Here is a 20,717-nt window from a genome sequence, read left to right as displayed (position 1 = left end):
ATATCATTCTGGATGATTTTTTATATATATATATATATGTATCTTTATATTCTAAATAAAGAATATAAAAACCTGTGCATGCCAATGTAGCTTTGTAGTCATTTGGGTGTGACAAATCTCCCATGTTTCGGTCCCCAGGAGAGGCTACAAATTCAGACACTTTTGCTTTTAAATCCAGATATGTATCTACAGAATTTCTGGAGCAGTTATGGTATGTAAAAATGCAAAGCTTCCCTAAAAGCTTTGTTCAGTGAAGAAATTTACTTAGCAGCCATTGTTACTCAGCTAGTGAATCTAAACAGGCAACTACATTCATGAAATACTCTGAAGTGGTAACCACTGTGCTGCTTCTAAAATACCGTTGTTGGGTTTTTTTAGTGTCGTGTACAGCAAAGTGAACTCTGAAAGTTATACTGATGCTTGTTTCCCGTTCTGCTCCATACAGCTTTCACTGTAAAATCTTCTCCCCCCAAAAAACCTTGTCAGACTGCTTACAGTAACTTTCTGTTGTAAGAGAAACCTTTCCCTCCTGTGCCACTCTTACTGTAATTTAGTTGCTGCACGTAGTATTTGGGCCCAAGCCATGCTAGAACTGTCAGGATTAACAGCTGCCAGTTGGGGTTGGATTTCAGGGAATTATCCTTTAAAAATGATCCTTACAAGAAATTAATCACTCCTAACTTTAGCCGCATAAATATTAGGGTTCTTTTTTAATGCCAGGCTCTCTCTGTCATGAACACAGAGAAGGGATGATACCAGAGTGTAATTTACCCCACCTACCCGAGATGTTGATCTTACTCTTTGTCTTATGTGGCAATCTATTTTTCTTCCAATAAAATTTTGAATATATTAAAGAAATTTTTCCTTCTCTATGGACTGTAAAAGTAAGCCTGGATGACTGGTTTAGACTAGCACTTAACTTCTGGATGATTGAAGTTATTTCAGAAAATCCTCTCTGCAGGTTATTTTAGGAGATCTACTCTAGCCTCATAAACTGTCTCGTCAAACTGAATTCGGAGGCAGCAGCTCTTCTGTCTCACTAACACACAAAATGGATATACAGAAATGTTGTAGTTTAGACCAGAAGTGTAGTTTTGAAGTGAAACTTCCGGTTGCCCAACTTGCCATGCTTGCTTCTTATTGCAGAATAGTCTTACAACATATGAACTAGACTTCTTTTGGACTAACCTTAACCAGATGATGTGCACCAGGACGCACCTAATGTGCTCCTAGCCACTCATTCAGACCAAAGGACCAAACTAGAGCTGGAGTAAAATGAGCTCCCTTCCCCTACTCCCCCCAAAATAGTGTGGACACTGGGTCCTGAGTGCTGAATGTTTGGCTTTAAAGTTCCACTCCTGTTACACCATACTACTTGCTAATACAGGCATGGCTGTCATCGGAGCTTACGGCAGTATTTTGCAGCCCTGTTGGCTAGTTTATATTTGACGGTTTACATGAAAAGACTCAGTAATTCTTAACCTGTTTCTGAGTGGGTAGCATTAATAATACCAAAAAATATACAACTCATTAGTGGTCAGTACCCTCAATAGAGCTTTCAACAGAATGGATGGAGGGAATCCTTGGAGTCTGAGTGTTTTTTCTTCCAGGAGAGACAGAAATGCATTGTCAGGAAAAAATTGTACTTTGCTTACTTTGTTAATGCCCATTCTGTTCCTCTTCTGACGAATATATGAATGGCTTCAGTCCCTAAGGATTTTAGTTCGGCATCTTCCACCAGCACTGAGAGGATGCAAATTAATGGATAATTAAAACCTAGGCAAAATTACTTTGCATCTTATATGGCATTCCGTTTGCTTTCCAGTAGGTTGAATATATTAAAGATAGTGAGCTACGTCTGGCTGCCTTCCATCCATCTATCAAATTGTGCTTAAATCCCCTGAAAAGATTTATGTAGTGGAGTGCTCGCAGAGAACCCAAATACAAAGACTGACCCTCATAAATACGAAGCCATCATTATTCATAGTGATCTGCGAAGCATATTGCAGCTGGAAACAATTACGTCGTTGCTCTTGTTCTTTTGCCCCTAAACTGTGGAAACAGGTTGCTGCTGTGAATAAACATGATCCTCCTCCAGAAGTTGTTGCTGCTAAAGATCATATGGCTCATGTTATGTATAGCTTGCAGCAGCCCCAGAGAATCTTCAACAGGTAAGCTTACCTCCACTTCACATCAGCTCCTGAGGGTGGCACTCAAGTAAAGCAGAATATGTTGTCATATTTAGAGGGACATTTTTCTGTCCCTCTCCCACCTGTAAATTAATCTAATGAAGAAGAGACATTCCACAGTATTCTGGTAGCAGTCTGGAAATTAGGCAAATCTTATTTGGTTGAACTTGATTATGAAATGGAGTCAGTCATTCACCTCTAAAGTCTGAGACAGATTGTCCACAGCTCCATTTCTTTTAAACAATCTGTTGAAACAGATGGCCATTTGCACCATAAATATAAGATACAAAATGTCTATCAATACCCAAAGGCAATTTAAAAATCTCTGGAAGGAGAAAAGTGCTGTAAAACATCTTCTTCCTGTTCTGCTTACTCCTTCTCTTCACAGTATTGGCATCTCATTTTTAGCAAAATGGCTTTATTTTGTGGCTTTAGGGCACATTTTATATTCATAAGGTGAAATTTTCAAGTTTGTACTTAGGGAAGTCCAGCTACTTCTGCCTTTTGGAGGAGATGATGCTGACTGCCACTTAAAGCGCAGAAGGGAGAGGCAAATCAATGTTCTTTTTCCAACATTGTCATCGCCATGCCAGGCAACTTCTCTCAGTCTCGTTTCTCATCTAGAAAATGGAAATAGCCATACTTTGCTGCTCTGCAGATGTGTTATGATATTTTCTTGAGGAACGCTTGGAAAATGCTTTGACATACTACTATGAAATATATGTGGTGTATAATCCTCAAATATATGTTGGCTACAGTGGGCACTGAGATCAACTTTTGTGCCCCACACCCTGTTTTAGCACCATTTTGGACATCTTAATTCATAGTGAGTAACCTGATTTAAGATCTGTGATTTAGTACCGCAGAAATTTATATTTTTAGAATATCTTTATTGCGAGTCTTGTGTTTTCTGGGATTGTCGATGAAAGACAGGAACCATCCCAGTGGTGATGATAGCTCTGAGAATTCTTAACAGCCTATTAAAAAAAAAACCCCAAAGATTTATTTACTGTTTTGCAGGGTTGGAGATTTCTTAAAAAAAACCAAACAAAAAAAGCACAATAGTTTTACCTAAAGGCATGGATTTCTTCCAATGCAGATACAGGCTCTATTTAAATATTTGTTTATCGGATCATGTATGTGTATCTTCATTGCTGGAAAGAAACAATTCCGTCTTCTGTCAGAGGTATTGCATACACAAACATATAAACATGCAGAGCAGCATTTATGGTACTGACCAACATTGTTAATGATGCTTTGAATGTTTGCCCATGCTCGCCTGGAAAGCACACAACGCAGTCATTAATGAAATCTTCCTAACGATGATGCGTTACAGTCTTCTACACTACAAAATGCTTATTGGAACCAGATTGGTATAGTTCATTTGCATCTATATTTTTAGATGAGATTATAATGAGTTCTATTTTAGTAATATCTCTATTAAAAATAAAACCTGAAAACAAAGCAAAAAGTTACATTGTTGCATACTCTGCAGTCAGAGAACATTAGCGTTAAGTTTTTTATGCTATTCCCTCTCTCTGCGTGCCTTGTGATTCTATCTTTAATTACATGGTAACACACCAGTGAACAATATTATGTGTATTTTTCCCCTGCTATAAATGCATGTGGCATTTAAAGAGGTAGCTTGATCATAGTTATAACTGCTACACGGGGAGCAGAAATTTAATAACAGAGGACTCTTCAGTCTATTGGGCAAGTACATGATGAGACTTGGTATCTGGCTATTGAGGATAAAGAGAGAAGAAATAGAGCATGATTATTTTTAACAATGAAGGTAATTAACCGTTGGAACAATTTATCAAGGGTACCAAGAATTCTCCACAACTGGAATATTTTTAATTAAAATATGCTCTAATGGAACCTCAGGTATCAGGCTTGAAACAAGAACTAACTCGGGGAAATCCTGTTGCCAGCGTGATGAGGGGAGTCTGAGTAGACGATCGCAGTAGTCCCTTCTGGCCTTGAAAACTATTAATCTTGCACAGCAGTGTATTACTGTACTCGCCAAAGACAAAGAAAGTTGAAAGATGCACGTGAAATGAGCCAAGAACTCTTTACAAGTTGTAGGAAAACCAAAACTCATAGTTTATCTTTTGAGAATCAGTAAGTGGTGATGGAATGAAAGAGAGTATTATGGAAACATTCTCCATGTTCTTCTGATGAAATAATAAATCCAAGGAATTTGAGGATATGAGGAATTTGAGCAATGGACATTTATTTAAGGGAATTTGAATTCCAAGTATAATCATCTCAAGTAATGATATACTGTATCATTACTGGATATAACACTTCCTTGTAAAAGAAAAGATTACAGAGGAATCCTGCAATTTGCAAGCATGTAACAGGTTCAGTGCATGGAAAAGGAATATATTAAAACTACGTTGAAGATAAAGGTTCCGTCTTCACAGACCTGCCTGGACATCATTATTCACCAAGGGCATGGCCTTGAGCAAGAATAAGAACCTTTGTGGTACGTCTTGATAAATTTTGAATCTCTAGTCGCTAAGCATGTTTCGTGGAATTCCCATCTTGGAAATGGTTCATTTATAATAATGCACTTGTAGTATCCACAACTGTCACTAATACCTACTGGGATCATGTTGTCTTAAACTGGTCTTTTCCTTACCACAAATGTCGGGAAAGGGAAAGACAGTCTGAACAGCTCAAATAATCAAGAGAGGAGGAAGGTATTTCTTGAAGTGAACAGAATGTCACAACCTAACAGATTCAGATAAGGATTTTTAAAATGTATTTTTACCTTCTCCAGTATTTTTAATGTATTGTGCTAATGAGCTTATTGTGCTAATCTTGTCTAATGTTTTGTAAATGTCACCAATTGGCACAGTAAGTAAAAAATCCTTAAATCTCCCAAGGGTTCTGCTACTGTCTTGCTTTGAAATAGTCTAGTGGATGGAACACTGAACCAGGATCTGGGTTCATTTCACAGTTTAGTAACAGCACATATGTACAGACTCGAGCCAGTCTCTTAATTTATTAGGTGTATCTGTTTTTTCTTCTGTGAGAATAGTACTCCACAGGAGAATTAGGAGACTGAATTGCATTATTATCTTAGTGCTTCTGAAGCATCAAGTCCCATTATATACATATAATCTGGTAGAAAATAGAGCTGGTTTGCTGAACCTAAAATAGGGGTAAAGCCATTACTTTGAAATCTTTTTCCTCCATGCTTGTGTGGGATGGTTATCATTACTTCTTATAGACTTAGTTACTTGTAAGAGAAAAGGTAAAAGAGATATACTCTGTGTTCAGGAATTTGTGTTCCCCTGTTTTAAATCACATTAAATGGAAGCTTAACACACATTGGTGGTTTTCTTCCACTTTAAAATTTAAATTTAGTTAAAGCTATTTATTAGTTAAAAATAAGTGGATCTGAAATTATTTCAACTATTTCTGACATATTATCAACTGGCATAATCTTAAGATCTAGCTGAGATTTAAAAATGAGTGTCCAAAGTTGCATTCCATTTTTTAGCTGTCTAAATAGATTGCTGGACACTCGAAAGTGCAGAAATGCTAGTCATTCTAGTAATTACAGCTGGAAGTGGAAATCTGAGGATCTAACCATCTGCTCAGCACGGAGAAAATGGAGGCCTTTGTATTTTTGCAGCACTTTGGGTTCTTTTATTGTAGTGTTATCTGTGTTCAGTGGAGTTTAAGGATCTTAGTGTTTTTCATTGTATTGAATTGAAGAGTGCTTTACAAATTTCCACCTTCATCTGGCAAGGCCATGGAAGTCAGCAAGATTACATGCAGGAGTGCGTAAAGGTTTGTAGGATTGAGTCCAGGTTCAGGCTAGGCTTATTATCCTGATGATTAAAATATTACCATCTCTGTGATAGACTTGGAAAACTCTTAAACAAATCCCAGCAACACCGTAACTGCAGAGGGAGCTTCAGAAAAGGCTATAAATTGGAAAAGATTATAGTAGACATAACATTATTCCTTTTGCAAAAGAGACCCAGGGGTCTTTAATGCAGTATTTTGTGCTATTTTTATGTTTAGAGCATATCAAACTGAGCACGCGCTTCTCCTGATTTTTGTCTACACTGAACAATGTGGATAGTGTGATAGACAGATGAGATTAGCTGAAGTGATGATAAAGTCTCTGCAGAAGCTTTATACAAAGTTGCCGAAGACTTCATTTGTAGATAACGTAATGGCTCCTTGTTTTCCTTTCTTGTAGCACTTTACCTAGTCTTGATGCTCCCTACCCCATGCTGGTATTAGTTGGCCCTCTAGCCTGTGGTAAGAGAGAGCTTACTCATAAGATCTGCAGACAGTTCAACAATTTCTTCAGATACGGGTAAGTTTGCTCCATAAGTTTAAAAGAACACCAAGTGATCAAGGCTAGAATTGCTGCTGGTTTGTTTTTCTTTTTTTTTTTTTTTTTTTTTTTTTTAAAGAAGTTAAAAGTTAAAGGCAACCAATAAATGTTCATTGCTATGCATTTTGTCTCTTCCCAGGGCTTGATTGCCTGAAGTCATCAAATACTTCCTTAAAAGAAAAGCGATTTAAATTATCATGTTCTTTTCAAAGGTGAACAGCAAACAAACAAACAAAAATGTGTCATTTAGTGCTCCTTTTATTGATCTGTTCTATCTATGCTCACTAATGCCCCTCAACCTAAGCATCTGGTTAGATATGTATGCATTTCGCTTAATTTTTGTAATGTACCTACATAGCAACACATTAGCATGCATGTGCAGACTGCATCCAGAAGCTAGGAAAGGAAGCAAGTGCAATTGCTGGACCAGTTTATTATCCTGTGAGTAGTATTATCAAAGCAAATGGCACCTTTCAGACTTCACCACCTGCCGGGAGGACTAATTCTCCCTATCTGAAAGGCCTGAATTATGATCCTTACCGCCTTGGGCTCCCTGTGTATTTAGTGGAGAGAAACTATCTCTTTCCAAGGGAGATTCAGCCTTTGTGAATCACTTCCCTGAGGTATCTACCTATTTTCAGTGCACTGTAGATAGGAAGGCTGGCTAAGTTAGATCACCACTATCCGTTGCCTAAAATTAGGTGGTGCAAGCTGTTCCTCTTGTCCACCCATTCCATTCTTCACAGGTCTACCTAATTTTCACCTCTACCTAAATTTCTACCTCTACCTAATTTTCACAGGTCCTATAGCACACGCTGGTCAGCACTGATCCGTATTCCTGTTATATTGTCTCTCCTCTATTTTCTCATTTGCTTTATTACATTAATTTGTCCACTCATTTTTAACCAGACTTTGGCTGTAGTTTCACATGTATAGCTTTTGCCGCAATAGGACCTGGGTCTGTGTTCACTCTTAGGTACTGAAGTGGTGAGTTGTAAGAAAGGGACCATGGGCACGTGCATGTGTGCGAGTGATTCCTCAGGGTTCTTAGCATCGCAGGACCGTGCTCTGCTTGTCCATCTGATGTCTTCTCTGCCTTCTCCAACGTAATACACCACGGTGAAGGAGCCTATATGTATTTCTGCCTGCTCTCTATTCAGGTTATAGCCACTTGCTGGATGAGATCATTAAACTGGCAAGCTGAAAGGACATTTTAAGAAAAGATCTGTGAAGGTTATGTGACTGGAAAAATGACTTTTTGTCTTTCTTTAAAGCAACTACTATGTTTTGAAAGACGAGATTGGAAATTACAAACTAATTGAATACCAATTGAAATTTTCCAAGCACTCTGTGTTTTTTTAAGAGCATTGTTTTTATACTGTGTATTTTATTTCCTGAAAGTTTTATGCATGAGGGGAAAGAAAAGGGAGAGAGACAGAATCTTAACAGAGCAGAAAATTGCAACCATAAAGCAAAGTTGTATTTTAATTATTCAGTGGAGATTTAAGCAATTTTATGGCTTACACTTTTAAATTTCAAACATTCCACTCATTAAAAATGTATTTCATGCAAGATACCCTGGCAGTTTGAATGTAAACATGGCCTTGCAATTAAAAATGGTTGTAATGTTTAAAAGTGTTTCAAAAAATAAAGTGAAATTGGACCCTCAAACCATCTGGCTAGTGCTCAGGAATGACCTTTAAAGCTGGATGCATTCATAATATCTTAAAGAAAATCAGGCCTTTGAAGTGAAATTTTAGAGTCCATGTGTAGCACACTGTTCTCATTTGCCACAGCTTGCTGATAAAAAAAAGTGGCACCCTCTAATGCCGTGATAGTTAAGACCTGTCAAGCTCTGCATTATAGACTAAACTTCTTTCTTAATAGTTTATAACTCAGCTACCTTGAATAAATGAACAGAAATGGCCTGGTAGGTGGTATACTAGTAGGTGATATATTTTTTGCTGTATTTTCCAGGACAATCCAGCAGAAGTCAGAGAGTTAAAATGTTGCCGGTGTGACTCAATGCCAAAGCTGCACATCACACTTTTGTTCCTGTTATCCTGCAATGTAAAAATTAAAAACAAAATCAAAGCAGAAACAAGTAGCAAAATATAATTTCCTAAGATAGAACATGAGCCACTGCATATAATCTAAAATTGCTACGTGCATTGACTTAGCTGGGGTTTTTTGGTTTTGTTTGTTGGTTTGTTTTTTTTTTTAGTGTTTCATCCTGGTAGTAAGCTCACATATCTGAGGTTTATCCTGTTGTCCTTATGCGGTGGCAGGCAATTACTTGTCCTGCCTTGTATCCCACTTATCTCCCTAGTTTCGGGATTGTTTCTCCCCTTACTATTAGGGGTCTATTTAAAGATTGGTCTTTAGATCTCTTTCTTAACCTCACTGTTCAGCCTAACTCCTAGTCTCCTTTTCCATATTTAGGATTCTACTTTATATCATCCACAAGCTGACATAACTGGAAAAAAATGGGTTTCATCATTTCTCTATTACAGGGTGCTGTGACAGCTTCAGTTCAGGCTATCTTGGGCTGGGGGGGATTTATAGCCAAAATGTAATGTTACATTTAAACTTTTTTTTTGTATTTATGGGTTAATCTTTCAAATATGCAGCATTAGTGGTATGATTTGCACCTCTTTGTATTTCTCATATTTCTTCTCTTCTTAAAAATAAAATGATTTGTAGTATTCTCCCTTTCCCCCCCTCCTATTCCATAGCTGCTCCCATGATTGAAAACAGGTTATTTCTTTATTATACCATATATCTTCCAGTCCCTGTCACACTACCAGGGCAGCTTACTTTGGTGAAGAAAACAGACTTGATTACTATTTCGTTTCTCAAGAAGCATTTGACAAAATGGTGAACACAGTAAGTACCTGACTAGTATCCAAGTAGGCCTATTTCCTACACCCAGAGCGAACTCAACTTTTTCTCTGGGTCTGATTTTGTTGGGTTTTTTTTTTTTTCATATGAAGTTTGTGTCTGTGTGTGCATGCTTATTCACCCACAGTTACGTGGCTTAAGTTCATACCCAGAAATGTTGTATATTTATGCTGTCTTTTCTTCTGTATGCATATATAGAAACCATTAAATGGGCATAATGGTCAGTAGGAATCTTTAAACAGTCGTATAATGTAGAAATAAACCTATTTCCATATGCAAATATCTACTGTGTGTGTAGGAAAGAAAAACTCTTGAAATAGCTGCCATCTTTTTTTTTTCTTTCTTTCTTTCTTTCTTTTTTTTTTTTTTTTCTCTTTTCAAAATCTTCCAGCAACCCTGCAGGGAATGCAGTCTTTTAAAGTTTAGCAAATTCACCCTAAAGGCATTGTGTTTCTCTCTGAAGGCAGTGTGCCTCCAGCTACTGTTTCTGATGCCTTTTGCTGCCTGCCATAAAACTTTGGCTTGAAAACAGAGCTCATTATTTGTACATACACAAACAGGGGAGCCAACACAGTCTTAAGCAACTGATCTGGTCCTTAATGATAACTCTCAGTAATCAAGTAGTTTAATTTTAAAAGAATATAATCTGCTTACGTCTCTCTAGACATACTACTGGGAACCGAAGTTTCAGTTGTCAGGTTTTAACTTTGAAATTTCTTGGCCAATTATACATTCTCCTTGCAGATTTGTTTCTGTCCTCTCTTTTCTTTGACATCTTCTATTTTATATGGCATGGCCATATGGTTTGATGTAATGTCAAAAGAAGGATGCCCCTTGCTTTAGATCTTGCTTTCTTTACAGTGTGAACGAATAACCAATGAAAGCTGTAACCTGTCAGCAGCTTGTTTTCAAGATACTGGTGTTTTATTATCCGTGAACAATGTAGAAGCCCGTACCCTGCAGGACTGGCTATGTGCTCTTCCCTGCAAATTTTGTGCTCCCATTGGCCTCATTATCATTGATGATTTAGGCAGAGAGAAACTTTGTTGGGAGAGAAAGCAGGGAAGTCCAGAGTGATTATGCTCCTTTAAGGAAGTTTTTTCCCTTAAAATATTTCCTTTGTCATTCTATTTGCTGTTTTGAATTTCAGGGGAAGTTTATAGCAACCTTTAAATACAGTCACTATTACTACGGACTTGGAAGAGACACCGTAGAATCAATTGCCAGAGAGGGTCTTGCAACCTGTGTTCACTTAGAAATAGAGGTAAGGATAAGTTATTGCCTAACCATTCTTGAATGAGTCATTCTGTGAGAACTGTCCTGGGGAGGAATTCATGCAGTTTGACTAAGGTTTGTTTCAGCTGCCTAGACATAACCACGTAGTGACACGAGAGACATCCTATGGCCTTCTGCCCAGCCTACAGCTGCTGCTGCTACATTTGAACTAGTTGTGTGGGCTGCATTACAGTCACTGGAAATATAGTTGTTTGGTGAGATGAACTGCATTGTTAACTCCACTGCCTGTATCAAGTAGCTCTCTATTGTCTATATGTAAACCACACCACTCCCTTTCTAGACACCCACATTTAGTCAGATGGATCCTTCTGCTGGCTTCTTAAATTTCCTGGCCTATTTTTTCAATCTTCAGCAGCGGCCTCATCTCCCCACCACATCACCAGAACTTTCCATTATGGTATCCTCAGCTTTTCAACCATGTGCTTTCCACCCATCTGCAGCTTATAGTGGGACTAGTCTAGAGCTGCACACCTACTGATCACCCCTAAAAGAATGCCATGCTTCTCCTTTGCTGATGAAGCAATGGAGGATGCATGCAGGCCCGAGGCAATATTTTGGGCAGAACTATTAAAAGTTGCAATCTCTTTGAGGCATTACTTTACCCTCTCTGAGATTTGTCAGGTACATGTGCACAGATGGCAGCATCTCAGAAGTCTTGCTACATTAAGAAACTAGGTCACAAACAAAGTGTCAAAACCTATCTATTGGAATCCCAAAAGAATAACTTTTTAGCTAATTTTCTAATTATGTACTTCTCATTATCTTAGGTCAAGCTTTACTAGCTAGGGGTTGAGGTGACAAAAAGGAAAGGCATGCTACATTTCCTTCCAAATTCTTTCTACAAAATAAGGTCCATCTATACGAAATTCCAAAATGAGAGGCTCTACAGAGTGCCCCAAATGTGATACTGAGTGTTCCTGGGTTTCCCTGTTTGTAGAGCTCAGCTCTGCCTCTGGGGGATTACTACAAGTTAACAGACACTACTACACTCCATGATAGATGGGGAAAAAAATAATAGATATAAAAAAGAAATGTAGGAGACTGCAGTGCTAACTTAGGATCCTAAGTTGTGCATACAGAGTTAGGGGAATGACTAGGGAGACTTGAGCAAAAATTGATACTAAAGTTAATTAATTTTAGGATGATCGTTTTGTTTGTGAAACTGATGATCGAAAGACTAGTTTTCAGTTAAGAACCTTAGTGTTCGTAAGGAGTTTTAGTCCCCTTTGGCCCAGATAAATCTGTGCACATTTACTGGCTTGCATATAAAGGTACAAATAACAGAATAGCAGCATGTCAGTGCTAAAAAATTAGTAGCTCCTTGCTCAAATGGTCTACAATTTAATGCTGCAATCCTGCTCTTAAGTGCCTGTTACTTGACTGATATTAAACAGCAAATTAATAACTTAATCTCTGTGTAATTCCATTTCCCCTTTTTCCTCAGTCTTGTGAGAACTGTGAATCACCCTCAGTCTCCACTGATTGCAATAGGCAGAGTGTGTTTGTTGTCTTGCCAGACAGACCCTAAATTTACAAAGGAAGAAAAATAGGAGAAGATTAAATATGATGGAATGGGGTGCCTTTTAAAGCTGTCAATTCTTCGCAAAGTAGAAGTGTTATAAAATAATTTAGGAGAAAGAACTTAATGGAACATCATGTTTATGCATAAGGAGGTTAACCCAGCGACATAGGCAGTGACCGTAACTTTTACTGGGTATTACCGAAGCTACAGTTATGGACAGACAGCTCAGAAACTCCTTTGTCACTGAAGTTTCAAGATCACGTAGTAATTATGCATAGTCTTGTATCACTGTGGACTCTGCTAGCAGATGAGAAACAATAATGGTGAGTTATGTATCTGAATAGAAGTTATCGAAGTCCATTATCTTCTGCGAGGCTCATAACAGAAGTGATTTAGCACTATTAAAAGAAATTTTAATTATGGTCTGTGGGCTGAGACTAAAAATTTAGAGCTGTTCATTCCCTTTAATCTAGAGTATATCTTTCACTGATAAAGGAGACTGACACAAAATTTAAAAGTTAAATCTTGCTGAGTCTACACTTCCAGTTAGTGAAGCTGCTGCGATTCTGACACACGGTTATATGTTGCAGTAAGCACGTTTGCAGTGCTTTCCCTTTGCTTGTGTAGCCACCAATACCTGCAGAGCAATTGAAAAGAGCTGCACGTTCCAACCAAGGGTGTAGTGGCACAGTGGCTGATGTGCCTTATTATCCTTCCAGAAATATAAGTGTACCTTGTCTCCTGCCAAAGACCGCTCTCTATTGCACTTGTTGCTGGTTATCCAGTCATTCAGGCTGGGGAGTTAAAAGAAGTAGATATAATACTAGCCACATCTTTTCTATAACACCATGCTGAAAACTGAAACTAAAATTTGAGGTGCTTTAGCTATGTTAAATGAAAGGACGTCTTCAACTCAGGTAGTCCTTCGATCTTTCTTGACCTCCTATGCAAATTCAGGAAACTCAAATCATACTCCTTTTTTTATTTTCCAAATATCTCTTTGGTTTCAAACTGACAACTCCTGTGTTCTCCCATTCTTTATTTTAAGGTCGCTTTCCTTATACACTCTTTATTTCATATTAGACAATCACTCGTCCTGTTGTCTCTGTACAACAAATTTATTGGGCACACCAGAAGCTTTCTGTATCTCTTCCTTTTTTCTCCTCCCCGCTCATCCCAGAGTATTGATGGGCTGCCTTCCTATTCCTACATAGTTCTGGGACATAGGAATCATTTGTTACATTATTTCTTGATCAGAAAGAGAACTCATTCATGGTGCAACTTCAGATGAGGAGGGTGTTACTAAGCTGGAATGCGGGTCTGCTTTCTGCTGGTTTTCCAATCTGTGAATAATTACAGGCCTAGTTGAAAGTAGGTGGTCACATAGCTGGATGCAAAGATTTCTATGCCCCAAATTCTCCCCTTTAGTTTTCACCAAAATGAATAGAATTTTCCCTAGAATCAATCCTTGAAATTTTTAGAATGGATCAAAGTACTGTTCCATACTTAGAACACTGCAACCAGGAAAAAAAAAAAAATCTAGTAAATGTTCAGCCTATTATTGGTTTTTGCATGATTTTGCTTGTATTTGACTATACTTTAGAATTATTCTGGAGAACCCCAGCTTTAAGGATGTGATGGTCAGTTCTGATGAAGTAATGAACAGTGCTCAGATTTGACATATTAGTCCCTCTCTGTTCCTACCCACTTTAGTGAAGAAGGTGTATCATGCCTCAATGAAAATGAAGTAAGCTTCCCTACATTGACTACAGTGCAATAATGTGCATGGTCTGACTTAACTTTGGATCATTTGTTCATCACCAGACACTGCAATGGTTGTTGGCCTGTTGTGCTTTTTTCCACAATGATCATTAAACACTCATATATATATGATCATATATATAAAAGTAAAGCCAAGAATTTATTGTTAGTGTGATGGAAATTTTAACTGTCTAATTTAAGAATCATCATTAGTCTAGGTCTAATTATTATAGAAAAAGGAAGAATAATAATGCATTTAGAGTAGTTCTATACTGAAAAATTCCCAACAATAATAATACTACTACAATTAAAATTGTAACACATGCCGCTTGGTTTCTATCTGTTTTGCTGGTGTTATGCTCACCCTTTCACTGCTCCTTTGGGTTCTAAGGTCAGTGGCTTCCCTCTGGTGGTGTTGTTGGGGAGGGATGTTACAGCAAGTTGTCAACATTTGAGCCCTTTGCTGGGGGGATATTCATGTTGATAGTTTCTTCTTTCTCCTCCCAGGATCCTCTTGGGGTCATTTGTATATGTTTGCTAACACATATTTACACTTTTCTCTTTCTTTGTTGGTCTGCAGCTCCAGGCTACATATGAATTCATAGAAACATAGAATCATTTAGGTTGGAAGAGACCTTTAAGATCATCAAGTCCAACTGCAGACCTAACCCTGCCAAGTCCACCACTAAACCATGTCCCTAAGCACCGCATCTGCATGTCTTTTAAACATCTCCAGGGATGGTCACTCCACCACTTCCCTGGGCAGCCTGTTCCAATGCTGGACAACCCTTTCAGTGAAGCAAAATTTCCTAATATCCAGTCTAAACCTCCCCTGGCGCAACTTGAGGCCATTTCCTCTCGTCCTATCGCTTGTTACTTGGGAGAAGAGACCGACCCCACCTCTCTACACCCTCCTTTCAGGCCGTTGTAGAGAGCGATGAGGTCTCCCCTCAGCCTCCTTTTCTCCAGGCTGAACAACCCCAGGTCCCTCAGCCGCTCCCCATCAGCCTTGTGCTCCAGACCCTTCCCCAGCTCCGTTGCCCTTCTCTGGACACGCTCCAGCCCCTCAATGTCTCTCTTGGGGTGAGGGGCCCAAAACTGAACACAGGATTCGAGGTGCAGCCTCACCAGTGCCGAGTACAGGGGCACGATCACTGCCCTAGTCCTGCTGGCCACGCTATTTCTGATAGAAGAATTCATTATATATGGTGCCCTTTATATATGTTACATACTATTTCTTCTTGTTGCCCCTAAAACCAGCTTTGTCCAGCTCCAGGCCTTCGTTTTTTAACTGACTGTTATTGAGATGTTTATACTTGTGAGGTGTCTAGTGTCAAGACTGTGCCCCATCTCCCATGCCTGTAGTCCTCTGCATTGTGTCCTGTGTTTCTTCTTCTCAAGGTCTTTGCTATCATGCCAGGTCTGTATTTATCTACACTACGTTATTATGTTGAGTCATAAACACCTCATTCTACCTGGAACCACTGCTTGTTACTGCTATCCATATAAAACTCTGGTTGCACCACACAAAGATAAACAAAAGTAAAACAATTAGATACAGACACCTGGTCAACAAGAGAAATTGCTGTCACAGCTGAACGAAGTAAAACAAAGTTATAGCCCAGTGAAGAAAAGTTCAGAGTGAGCAGGACAAGCCTCAGTCCTCAGGTCTGGAAAACTCGGTACAAATCTTATGGCAATGGCAATACCATATTGCAGGGCTACATCGTTACAATATTCTGTTTTATACGTAGATAGAGTGAGAGGGAGAGAGAAAAGATTCTTCCAAGTATGAGTTGGTGCAAAGGAGAGCGATCGGAAATTCAGGATTGGTACCGTTACCTGCATCATTTAATAAGACCTTGTCTTTAAGTCCTAGCATGCAGACAGGTCTCCTTTTTCACATCTAGCTGAGATGATTGTAGGTGTTTGCAGTCCTCAGCTGTCAGTTAGTGCCAACCAAAGCCATTGTCCTTACAGCAGAGTTGATGCAAAGCACGTGTAAATGTTTCCTAGTCTGCTATACTAAAAGTCCTATTCAAGATAGTTTATTGCTGATAAAAATGGTTCAAGTTAAGACGGCTGACTACAGTGTGACAGATGAAGAATGTGCACGCTGTATCTCTGCTGAGGAGTTGTGGTTATACCCGGTTTTGGGAGGGGGTAACATTGCAAGCTGCTCCAGCAAAATAAATATGCCTGTATCTCGATGAAGTTGCACATTTTCTCTTAGAAAAATATACCAGCTGAGGAGAAAATTGGCAGTTTGTTCATAGCGGAAAGTGAAGGGCCAAGGTGGTGATGCAGATTACTTGTGCTGTGTGTCAGTACAATAGTGTGAGTCAGCGATACGCACATTTAGAATAACTAGGTCCTGATGGAATAGAAAGGATGGAAAAGAAGGAAACCCATTAACTGGTGGGCATGAGAAGTATGATGCTTCAAATCACTGTGGAATTTGACTAAAAGGATTCTTTCAAAAGTGTGTTTGGAATAAAGTTATACTGTTCTTACAACCCTTTCCGCATGTAGCTTTAGGGCACTTCACCTTGAACTCGCCGATTTTGTAAAGCTGGATGCTAGATCTTGAGACCTGTAGATTGGATACAGGTTTCCAGTACTGCTTTCATGGTAGTTTGTGATAAATACCGAGTTGTCCTAAACTCAGCTACAAGTTCAATAGGCACTCAGTTTCAGGAGCAAAACATTGCATTTCTCTGCTTAATTTTAAAGGGTGTGCGTAGCTTGAAAAATACCTACTTTAAACCCAGATATATCCTGTTAGTACCAAGGAACAAAGAAAAATATGAGGGACATCTGCGGAGGAAAGGATTATTCAGCAGGCCAGAGATTGAAGAGGCAGTCTCCAGAGTGGACATGTACATCAAAATAAGTCAGGATTTTCCAGGATACTTTGATGCAGTAGTCAACACAGGTAAGTTAATCTCTTTCATACTATAAACCTGACTTTTAATGTCACACCAATAGATTGACTGAAACTGCTATGCAAACAAAGCCACTAGTAAATATTAAAGTAGGGATGACAAATGGTTTGATGTTCAGCATAATAGTTGAAACTATCCCTTAATTGATTTTCCCAGTTAATTCTTGTCCCAGGAATCCAAAAGCTCTGGAGATCTGTCAGGACTGCATTACTCTGCTACGTCCAAGTTGTGCTTTAAGCCCATCTAGAAAGCGAACCAACTATTGAACTCAGCAGCACACTTGTTAACTGTTGTCTCCTGTGAGAACATTAAACTGATCTGTGCTAATTGTCTGTTGGTTTCTGGGCAGAGTTCAGAGGTGCTTTTGATCTAAGAGACCTAATTATCTCTGGGCAGGATAGGCTTTTTTCAAGTGTTGAAATGACAGCTGATGTGCAGTCTGGCAACGTCTCGCTGTAAAGAAGAGGCTGCTGCAAAGCTTTTCCCTGTAGGACTCTTCCGCTTAGTAACTTGCTCAAGTGCCCCAGCCTGAAACAAGGAATGTGAGGGTAGTAGATATTTCATTAAAACAAATGTTTGCTTCTTGGTACATAGGAATTGAGGCTAGCAGGTGGTAGAGAAGAATCCTTTTCTAGTTCGTTCTGTGCCTGTCCTTTTGTGGAGTTGATTTTTGTGGTTCACCACAGTGATGGTGAATAATATCATTGTGATGTGAAATGTCGTATTTGTGGTTATTGTCAAGGGCATACGGAGCTTACATTTTAAATATAGCATTAAAGAAATAAAACACAGTAAACGAAATTGCAGAAGGAGAATATTTAGGTGAGTGCAGAAACTGAGATGAATTTCAGATTATTTTCTTGAATGTGCTGTTTATGAAGCTGAAGATTTTTCTCCCAAAGAGATGAGCTGAATGAGTTAAGAATGCATTTCTGCGTCAAACTTCTGTGATTTGTAACTTGGTACTGATGGAAGCTTTGTTTTTTCATTATGTATCCTTTCTCACCACCATGCAATGCATATCCCTTTCTGCAGAGGAATTGGATGAGGCATTCACAGAGCTGAGTTTCCTCGTAAAGGCATACCTGGGTTTGGAGCAACCTGCAGTTTTTGAGAGCATTCAGGACTTGAAGAGCAAAGCAGCAGCAGGTACTGTGTCTGGGCACATGCTACTACTGTTTTTATCAGTAGAGTATTCCTACTTATTTGTTACAAGAATTGAAATCTGTGAATGATGCAACCTGTGAGGCTGCTTGTCTCTGAAAACTCCGCGTGCTGCTCTGTAACGGGTCTCCTGGGCTGATTCCTCCCTGGGATCTGAATCTTTAATGGAGATCTTTCCAGGTACTTTACATCACTGTGTGCCCTGAGGCAATAACATGCAGACAGTGAGTTGCCTGATTCTTCTGAGGATGCTTTTGGGCTAAGGATCTCCCATTCATTCCAGATGAATCACAAGAGAGATATGTGTCCATGGCTGAGAGCTTTGTGCCTATCAAACTGTTGACCAACAAGAAAATGGCTTGGCACTGAGACCTTACTTTACTCTCTTCCCCAGGATAGCCAGAAGCATGAAGAGGTATATGGAAACCAGGACAGTAAGATGAGTGAAGGCAACCTATAAATTCACTCCAAGTGCTTTTGGGGCTACCCACTGCAGGGTGAACCCAAATGATCGGTAGTGTGTTTAACAGAAGCCTTTTAGCCCTTGAATGACTAAGGCCTCATGATCACTTCCAGCTAATCCAAGTGCATGCTGCTGCAAAAAGTGGTCATGCCTGACTTACCTCTCCTGCCAGTGCATTTCTAGTCTGCTCGTTGCACTCATTCTTCTGATTGTGCAGTCATTTGTAATCTGGATCAGGGAATGGTTCCATCCAAAAACCAGCCTAGGAAAAAACCCACCAACTTTCAGACAGATCGATTCCTTGATCAAACTCGTCACGCAGCTATAGAATTGGCTCAAGGAGGGAAGGGTAGGGGAGAAAAGCTTCATGGCTGCCTGTGAAGGAAGAAAGGAGGACTACACTTGTCAGAGGCAGCATAACTAAGATTAGCTTAACACACTGCGAGAACTCAGCTGTAACCCTTGAATTTATTCCAGACAGGGCAGGTTACCAGCTGGGATAAAAGCAGATGATGATCTCTAAAATACTGGAGAAAAAGAAATAAGAAGCAGACATTATGGTAGTAAGATCTTGCACAACATGGACTAACAAGAAGCTTATTTATGTGAACTCTTTCTGCTAACTCCAAGAGCCTCCATGGTTTATGGCTGTCTTGGTTAGATCCAGTGCAACAGAAGGGTTCATGAGTTTCCTAAGTAACACAGAGCCAATATTCATGACCTTCTGTGTGGCTTAGAAGGCTGCAAATAAAAGTAGCTGAAGGGAGGGCAAAAATGTCTGAAATGTTAATGAAGGATAGTGTAAAATTCATCAGTTCATCATTTCAAGTAATTTTGTATCCTGAAAGAATTAATAAATACTGATTTCCCAGTGGAAAAGAAAAAAGCTTCTACACATATTGTGGCATCTCAGTGCTACAGCAGTGGGGACCTTTCTGAAGAATCTTATTTAATCTTAAACTGTGTAGATTTTATTTTCATTTCCAGAGCTTCCATGTTTGGTTGAAGTGGGAAAGAAGAGTTCCTTGCCATATTTACTATAATATTGTTACTTATTTGTCTTAAAAACACTGGAGATGTTTTGTCCTGAGAGGCAACAAAACCCACCAAACCCTAACTAGATTATCAGGAAAGAAGAAAAAGGGAGAGGATTAAAGATAAAAGATTTTTATAGAATCATGGTATTTTTGAGGATATATACGTATGTATCTGAAGTTCCTTTAAAGGACTTGGTATTCCTCAGCAGTTCTGAGTTCTTCCAGTAGTGACTTGTCGCTAGTTACAGAAACTTCATTAATAGTACTAGGTTTTGGTGATTCTGCTGTCCATAAAGTAACTTTTAAATTTACTATGCACCATTAAATTCATTTAGAGCTTCATTTATAGGTGTTTAAATAAATTTAACTATCCTATTTCTAGAGATCAGCTCTTCTTATGGACTGTGTGAAATAATTTATTTTAAAAAACTTGCCCCAAGGTTGTCTTTAATATGGACATTTTTAGTAAGATAGTAGTAGAGGGAAGATTGGTTGTGTGAGATTATGATAGGTTGTTAATTCTTTTTTTAATGAACTGCTGTGCAAGATCTTTTGCTCATGTATAGAGTAAAAATACTGGGAGAAAATAGATAAGTTCTTCTTTTTAAAAACTTTTTATAGCAGAAGTATAATACATTTCAGAGCTGATAATGCTTTGTACTTGCATTAGCAGCTTTCATCCACGGAACTCAGTACTTTACAACTACTAATTATATCTCACAGCAGTCCTGTGGAGTATGTGTTACTATTTGTATTCTACAAATGAGGAAAGGGACATTTATGTCAAAGACTGATTATTAGTGATGGCGGGCACCAGAAATCCCTCTGAAGTTTTGGCAGTGTGAAGCTCTGCACCTCTGAAGGTTAGGCTCTAGACTTACTCAGTGTCGAAGTGAGTGCTTTACTGTGCCTGAAACAGAACCCACCAATCTCGAGTCTCATCTCCTCTGTTCTTAACACCAGATCTTCTGGCAGCTACAAACCAGCAGTATATAATGGCTATGCTGAGAGTCATCTGATGACTGTTGAAACTCTTTTATAAAGTCATATACTAAGAAAAATAACCATATTTA

The 20,717-nt window shown here is 38.9% G+C and overlaps 2 protein-coding genes across 4 annotated transcripts in view; both read left to right on the top strand.

Annotated features, from left to right (window-relative positions):
- The window catches only part of EXOC4 (exocyst complex component 4), a 558,486-nt gene that overhangs the window by 443,467 nt on the left and 94,302 nt on the right, over positions 1-20,717 (top strand). The window lies entirely within an intron of this gene.
- The window catches only part of LRGUK (leucine rich repeats and guanylate kinase domain containing), a 59,643-nt gene that overhangs the window by 15,228 nt on the left and 23,698 nt on the right, over positions 1-20,717 (top strand). For all 3 annotated transcript variants that reach the window (XR_012777664.1, XM_075515435.1, XM_075515571.1), the window contains exons 10-15: positions 2,065-2,171; positions 6,415-6,534; positions 9,345-9,441; positions 10,607-10,720; positions 16,769-16,970; positions 18,016-18,129. Coding sequence is in view for 2 of the 3 variants with exons in the window: in XM_075515435.1 (XP_075371550.1) it covers positions 2,065-2,171; positions 6,415-6,534; positions 9,345-9,441; positions 10,607-10,720; positions 16,769-16,970; positions 18,016-18,129 (754 nt within the window). In the remaining variant the exon portion in view is untranslated. The remainder of the gene's footprint in view (positions 1-2,064; positions 2,172-6,414; positions 6,535-9,344; positions 9,442-10,606; positions 10,721-16,768; positions 16,971-18,015; positions 18,130-20,717) is intronic.

Source organism: Mycteria americana, chromosome 1 (genome assembly GCF_035582795.1).
Source record: "Mycteria americana isolate JAX WOST 10 ecotype Jacksonville Zoo and Gardens chromosome 1, USCA_MyAme_1.0, whole genome shotgun sequence".
Taxonomy (NCBI): domain Eukaryota; kingdom Metazoa; phylum Chordata; class Aves; order Ciconiiformes; family Ciconiidae; genus Mycteria; species Mycteria americana.
The sequence above is the reverse complement of the archived record's forward strand: the minus strand, read 5'-3'. Positions and strand labels throughout refer to the sequence as shown.